At 44.8% G+C, this 7,292-nt stretch overlaps 1 protein-coding gene across 2 annotated transcripts; it reads left to right on the top strand.

The window, feature by feature from the left end:
- The first annotated feature begins 64 nt into the window (after positions 1-64).
- On the top strand, positions 65-7,261 carry CNIH1 (cornichon family member 1). 2 transcript variants are annotated; one of them, XM_084208587.1, is made up of 6 exons: positions 65-201; positions 1,363-1,431; positions 1,697-1,744; positions 4,895-5,007; positions 5,426-5,569; positions 6,363-7,261. In XM_084208587.1, exons 1-6 carry the CDS (start codon positions 121-123, stop codon positions 6,388-6,390), a joined length of 483 nt encoding a protein of 160 aa, XP_084064713.1. In that variant the 5' UTR covers positions 65-120; the 3' UTR covers positions 6,391-7,261. The 2 variants fall into 2 exon arrangements, with proteins under 2 accessions (XP_084064713.1, XP_084064714.1); XM_084208588.1 differs by lacking the exon at positions 1,697-1,744.
- The last annotated feature ends 31 nt before the right edge of the window (positions 7,262-7,292 follow it).

The raw sequence follows: 7,292 nt of genomic DNA, 5'->3' as shown, positions 1-7,292 counted from the left end.
ACGCCCCCCTCACGAAATGGCGGCGGCAGGCGGGGCCGGCAGGGGGCGCTGCGGGCGCGGCCATGGCGGCTGCGCGGCGGCTGCTGAGGCGCCCGGCAGCCCCCGCGCGGCCCCGCCGCCATGGCCTTCACGTTCGCCGCCTTCTGCTATATGTTGGCGCTGCTGCTCACGGCCGCCCTCATCTTCTTCGCCATCTGGCATGTGAGTACGGGCACCGTGGAGGGGGGGACCGCCCGGGGAACGGCCCCGGAGAGCCCCCAGGGCGTCCCCGGACAGCCGGCGAGGGAGCGGGGAAACCGCATCCGGAACCGCCCTAGGAGCGGGAATCGGCCTCTCTGCGGATAAAATGGGTTTTTGTACGGGCATGAGTGGCCGGACAAGGGGCAGTGGCCTCCTGTTGACAGAAGGCAGGGATGGATGGGATATTGGGAAGGAATTCTGTGTGAGGGTGGTGAAGCCCTGGCACAGGGTGCCCAGAGCAGCTGTGGCTGCCCCTGGATCCCTGGCAGTGCCCAAGGCCAGGCTGGATGGGGCTGGGAGCAGCCTGGGATGGTGGAAGGTGTCCCTGCCCTTGGCAGGGTTTGGAATTGGATAATCTTTCAGGTCCTTTCCAGCCGAAACCATTCCACGATTCTGTGATTTGCTCCTCGAGGCTGGCGCTGGGAGAGCAGCCAGCAGGACCCTGCCTGAGATGAGCTGCTCTGAGCGAGGATGTCATGCTTGGCAGGACATTTGTGGTGTACAAGTGCCTTTTGTACTTCATGCTGCATCACTGTCTTTATTTTTATGTCAAGAAAAAGACCAGCATACATATTTTGTTTGTTTGTTTGTTTGTTTTTTAAAATGGATATACCTGCTCTGTGTGATCCTGCTTTGGTAGGGAATTTGGACTCCAGAGCTCCTTTCTAGTCCTAACAGTTGTGATTCTGGGATGTGTGTGGGTTGGCTCAGCATTCACTATGACAATGAGGGAAAATATCTGTTGGCTTTTAGGCTTGCTCTTGGTATTTCTGGGTTAAGGAACCCCTCCTGCTGGCCGCCAAGAGAGTCCTGGGTGAGGCTGGGGTCTGCACTTTGAATGGGGTTGAAAACTGATAAAGATAATGTAGGAAATTCATTGCAGGTCGGAAAATAAAAAGTTGGAGAGTAGTCAGAGGCTTTTGAATATCTGATGAAACTACTTCTTTTGTATTTGTAAAACCTGTTCCACATCTGTCTTACCTGTGAGCTGATGTAGGCAGAACTTAGGTGGAATGTTACTGAGAACAAAGGTACCAGCTCTGTGCCAAAATGCTACTTTAAATGGATAAAATACCAAATTGCTCCTGGGGAATCAAAACTCTTTCATTTTTTTCCCTTTAGATTATAGCATTTGATGAACTGAAGACTGATTACAAGAACCCCATAGACCAGTGTAATACACTCAATCCTGTAAGTAGCACACCAAACATTTTGTTTTGCTGAATAAATATGTGTAAAGTGCTTATTTTGGGTGTTATCTTGATGCAATCAGCCTGGGCAATAGAATTGCATCTGGGTTGAGAAGCCCTCGCTGTTGGTAGAAGTTGTAGGGAAATTCTATGTCTGATTCTTTAGTTTCAAGTTGAATATTCTGACTGTTATTAATCTGATGGTGATCTTGTCAGCTGTCATACTAACATTCTTTCAATCTGCTTTCCACATTTTCGGCTCAAAGACAGTTGAAAAGGTCAAAAAGATTAAAAGAGTCAAAATTGCATTAAAGGTGTGTACTGCTTTTCAGTTTCATGTTTTTGAACTTCCCTTTCATTTTGTTAGGAACATTTGTAATACTATTTAGCTGTTTTGTTTAGTCTGCCTGTTCATCTGCTCGTTATTTGTTCGTTGGGGTTTATAACAACCTCATGGATTCCCATATTTTGTGCCAAACCAATTCTGCTTGCTTACCCAGCAACTTGGGGAAAACTGTTACATGCCTGTTAGGTGTCAGAAAATAACTTCAGGCAGAAATAAATTGTGTTTTTCAAGTCAGATTTACCGAATTCAGATTAGAGGAGAATACTTGGGGTTTTTTTAAGCATTGACCAAGTCAGTTTTGATCTTTTTTTGAGGATTTGGGTGAGTGGAAGGTGATAGGTGCTGTCCTCACTTCTCTGTTCTGTGTTCCAGGATCAGGGGTGTGTCCCAGTGTCCTCTCTTGGATGCAACTCACACACTCCTTGGCTTAGGAAAAGAATTTGAGGCAAACTATTTGCCTGCATCTCTGACAGGCCAGCAGCATCAGGGAGGCTTGTTAAAGAACACAGAGGTTGATCCTGCAGCATTTTGTGCCTTTCTTATGGCTTTTCCTTTGTGTGTGCCCAGGCAGAGGGAGGATGCAGGGGCAGCACAGCAGCGTGGCCTGAACTGTAGCTTTAGTGTGTTTTAAGTAAAATACACAACAAAAAATAAATTTGCTGTAATTGGGAGTGGAGGAGGGGGCAGAGAGTGTGTTATATGTACAGCACACAAATGAAAGTGAATATTTCAGTGTGAGGAGGGGAGGAGGAGAGGAGGTTTGCTGCTAGGAGAGCTGTGCATCTAACAGTTTCCCTTGCTTGATCTGTTCCAGTCATCTCTGCTGCAGTGTGGGAGAGGCCAACTCTCATTACATTGATGCATTATGACCTTACTGCAACCTTTGTAGTGTAAAAATGTGCATGTTTAACTGAATATTAACCTTCTGCTGCCCCATGTGCATGGAGTGTCCCTACATGGCAGCTTTGCAACTGAAAGTCTGAAATAATCTCATATTTGCTGTTCCTGTGGAAGCAGGCTAGTCCCCAAAAGTGAAGTTCAGGTTCTTGAGGGGGTCTGCTACGTGATGCTGGACAAACACATGGGTGTGTTGTTTTCCTGTACAAAGAACCAAAGATCTTGGTAGGAATTGAGACACCTCAGTGGAAAGATTAGCCTAAAATAGTAACTCCTTAGTACACTGCTGATTCCTTCTCTTCCCTGCTCCTGTTATAGTCGTGTCTTTTCTCAGCAACCAGATCCATCCTCCCTCACTTCTGTGATAAATATGGTAGGATCTGATGTAATTCATTTTTCTTTAGGACAGGCAGGGAGGATCAAGTGGGGGAGATTAGAAAGAGGCAGGGATCCTGGTGTGGGAATAGGATATAATAAACAAGAGAAAAGAAAAACATATATTGAGATATGTAGGTAAATAAATACAGATTTTTCAGGCCTGGTGAATCTGTCTGAGCAGGCTGCCAAATGCATCGTGTGTTGGACAGGGTGGTTGTTCTGCTATAAATAAGTCCATGTGTAAATGGTAAGTATGCAAAGAAGGATCTGGATGAAAATATTTACTTGAAACATTTTGTGTACAACAGCTGAATTTTGGTGGCATTGATGCAAGTTTGCTTTGTTTGATATTCTTCATTTAGAGAATTAGAATGTCAGCAAAGTAGGTGGTGAGTGTGTTTGCTGCTAGCCTTTAGGTTTCTAGGAAAATTTGTAGGGTTTTAAAAGAAGAAAAAAATTGGAAACCACTGAAACTTTGATGTTATCATCCCATGCAATGTTAATCATATTGCACGAAAAGGGGGCAGAGTGTGTTGTGTGTGTACATGCACACACACGGAGACAGTTTAAACCTTTGGGTAAAAATGGGCTGTTTTCCATGAGGAGTTTCACGGGGCCTGAGTTGAGAAGCTTTACAGATCTGCTGCTTCTGCTTTGCAGCTAGGTTGGGAGAGCTGGGGGTGTTCACACAGAGAAGGGAAGGATCCAGGGAGAGCTCAGAGCCCCTGGCAGGGCCTGAAGGGGCTCCAGGAGAGCTGGAGAGGGACTGGGGACGAGGGATGGAGGGACAGGACCCAGGGAATGGCTCCCAGTGCCAGAGGGCAGGGATGGGTGGGAGATTGGGAAGAAATTCTTCATAGTGAGAGTGCTGAGGCCCTGGCACAGGGTGCCCAAAGCAGCTGTGGCTGTCCCTGGATCCCTGGAAGTGTCCAAGGCCAGGCTGGACAGGGCTTGGAGCAGCCTGGGATAGTGGGAGGTGTGGAACTGGATGGACTTTCAGGTCCCTCCCAACCCAAACCAGTCTGATTTGTATGATTCCTTCTGAACCTGGTAATAAAGCAGTGAATAGCAACACTTTGGGGTGACCTGTATGAAACTTAACTTGTGTTGGGTGTGAGATTTCGCAGCTCTTTGCATGTGTTTACTCTCTGTACCTCTCCATGTTGTTCCTATTAACAACACTAATCTATGCAGCATTCCATGCTTCCTGTGACTCCATAGTCCCTGGTACTGAGCTCTGTGGGCTTCTGCTGGAAGCATGATGCTGTAAAGCATGCACAGTGGGAAGCTGTGAGGGAGAACTGTCTGTGCAGAGCCGCTCCTCTGCGCAGACCTGTGTGTGCCACCACGTCACCGCTGGTTTGGTTGGGTAAAGCTCTGCCTGGGTGTTCCATTTTGGGAATAATTCAACTTTGGAAAGTTCTGGATCTGTGAAGACCAAAACAGAGCTGTAAAACAGGAAAACACAAACATCTTTTTGCCTATAAACCGTTCTGCAGAGCATGTCTTCTACTGATATTTCTCTGTTGCATGAGCAGAAATATCTCAGTGACCTCTTCTGAGTGTCACGCATAAAGCGTGGAATCTGTTAATTTAATAGAAGCAATAAAAAAATATTGATCTGACCATTAAATCTTATAAATTTTTCTCCTTGGTTCATGAATAGCATGTGAAAACAGCAAGGCACATAGTGCTGGCTGCTGCTTTCACATTCCACAGTCTTGTTCTTGTCAGTATTGGTTTTAAATAATATTTTAAAGCAATTGTGTGTCTCCAGAGTAGCTGAAATGCCACATTTTGCTCCATGCAATCAAAACTTCTAACTCATCTTTTTCTTTTTCAGCTTGTACTTCCAGAGTACCTCATCCATGCATTCTTCTGTGTCATGTTTCTCTGTGCAGCAGAGTGGCTCACACTGGGTCTCAATATGCCCTTGTTGGCTTATCACATTTGGAGGTAATTTTGGCGAGTCTATGCTCAGTGAATTGTTGCTCATTCTCTTGTTGCTGTTTTCTGTCCAGTGTTCCGTGTCTTGGGAAAACCCAGATGCTTTCTGGGAAAGTTCAGGTCATGGCTGTACAATGAGAACCATCACTGGCTTTCTTGGGTGGTTTTTATTCTCTTGTGCTGTGTGAGAATTGAGTTGTGTGTGTTAAAGTCGCTGACGTGCCAGAGGTGCACTGAGACAATTCCCAGTGTGGAATGGCAAAGTAGCAATTCCAATTTCCTCTGCCATTCCTTAAGCCATGGGAATTGAATTGCTTCTCTGTAAAGGGTGTTACTCATGTCTCAGCTGTGGCATTCCCTGGTGGGTGGGGGCAGAACTCAGGTTCCCTGTGGCTGTCACCCCACACCTGCCTGTGCCTCGTTCCAGGTACATGAGCAGACCCGTGATGAGCGGCCCGGGGCTCTACGATCCTACGACCATCATGAATGCAGATATTTTAGCCTATTGCCAGAAAGAAGGATGGTGCAAATTAGCATTCTACCTTCTATCTTTTTTTTACTACCTATATGGGTAAGTTTTCCTCTTCAGTCTGAAGCTTTGGCTCAGTGTAGAGAGAAATAGTGTCCATAGGAATATGATCCTTCTTGTGCTGGAAGGGAGCCTGTGAGAGCTGGACAGGGACTTTGGACAAGGGTGTGTAGTGGTAGGACATGTGGGGATGGCTTCCCACTGCCAGAGGGCAGGGATGGATGGGATATTGGGAAGGAATTGTTCCCTGGGAGGGTGGGGAGGCCCTGGCACAGGGTGCCCAGAGAAGCTGTGGCTGCCCCTGGATCCCTGGAAGTGTTCCAGGCAGGGTTGGAGGGGACTTGGAGCATCCTGGCCTAGCCAAAGGTCTCCCAGCCCATTGCAGGGGTTGGAATGAGATGATCTATAAAGTCCTTTCAACTCAAAACATGCTGGGAATCTGTATGATCATCTACAGTGCCAACTTTCCTGCAAAAGAATCCACATTCACCCCTGATTCTGCTTTAAAACACAAATCCTAATTTGGTCAGAATTTCTATTTTGAATCTCTGTTCCATGACTGTAGACCAAAAATCTCCAAACTTTTCTTCTGTTAAGCATAATACAATAAATCCCAGAGTATTTTAATTAAGAAGCTGAAACAGTGTTTTCAGAGGAAAGTGTTTGATTTAAATGTGATTTTGTTGAACTCAAAAGTAGAAGAGTCATTCTGTCAAATCTTCAGTCACAATCCATGTATCTCACATGCACTTGTTCCTTATACTAGCCCCTGTTATAATTAAATGTGTAGCACTAATTAAAATGATGCATCTCAATTTTTTTTTTTCTTCTACAGCATGATTTATGTTCTGGTGAGCTCTTAAGAAGACATTCAGCAAGCTTTGTTCCAGTTAAGTGCATGCAAAAGCCACAGAAAACATGGATTCTTTACAAGAAGAACCTCTGACCAAGATTAAATCTGGAACCTGATGTTCACAATTGAGTTAGATTACAATGACTCCCCTATTTTTAAAATATTTCCACATTTTATACTTGTGGAAAGACTGTTTTCTTATATTTTACTGGGACGCTGAAATTAATGAATTATGTGTAAATTAATATAAAGATGACTGGGGTTTCAAAAGTTTTGACTTTGCACTCCATAAGGAACAGCCATAACCTTCAAGTAGGTGTTGGTTACTACTAGCCTTAGTTCTCTAGGGATTTGCTGTAGGATGGGCTATGTAGTGGCTCACTTGGACTTGTGTATCCCACTCTTTACTCTAAACTAGCCCTAGCTCCAAGTGCTTGGGAACAACTGGAATGCTGTGTTTTGCCCATAGGTGATGTTGGTCTTAGGATATTAATTCATGGACACAAAAGCAAAAATAGTTCTATTTTGGTTTTTTTTTATTATTATCTGGTTAATCTTCCCCTGTATGTGCATCCATAGGTCCAGAGCCTTCTGTATCTTCTCCTGACATTAACTCTGCTTTAATCTCGAGCCTGTGCCATTGTGGTAGGAGAAGCTGAATTGTCCATGAAGGAATGAATTTAAATGTTTTTTTTTTAAATGTCTGTGCTGATTAACAAATGGACAAACCTCCAAAGTTTATCAAGTCCAATGATGAAAACACTCTTGGGTTTATGAGTAGTAAATACTACAGATTTTTTCAAAGCAGAAGGTGAGATTGTGAAACTGCCCCGCTGTTCCTTAGTGCAATAAATGATAATAAAAAACAAATCTCAAATTCAGCAACATTTCTTTTTATGTGGTGCCTTTTGT

Source organism: Fringilla coelebs (genome assembly GCF_963513975.1).
Source record: "Fringilla coelebs genome assembly, chromosome: 6".
NCBI lineage: Eukaryota > Metazoa > Chordata > Aves > Passeriformes > Fringillidae > Fringilla > Fringilla coelebs.
Note: the sequence above shows the minus strand (reverse complement) of the source record. Positions and strands in the feature narration are given on the sequence as shown.

Bases quoted from the DNA above. Each gene is read 5' to 3' on its own strand.
- CNIH1 (XM_084208587.1), top strand. From the start codon at position 121: ATGGCCTTCACGTTCGCCGCCTTCTGCTATATGTTGGCGCTGCTGCTC. The intron at 202-1,362 runs GTGAGTACGGGC...TTTTCCCTTTAG, and splicing joins TCTTCTTCGCCATCTGGCAT to ATTATAGCATTTGATGAACT. The intron at 5,570-6,362 runs GTAAGTTTTCCT...TTTCTTCTACAG, and splicing joins TTTTTTTACTACCTATATGG to CATGATTTATGTTCTGGTGA.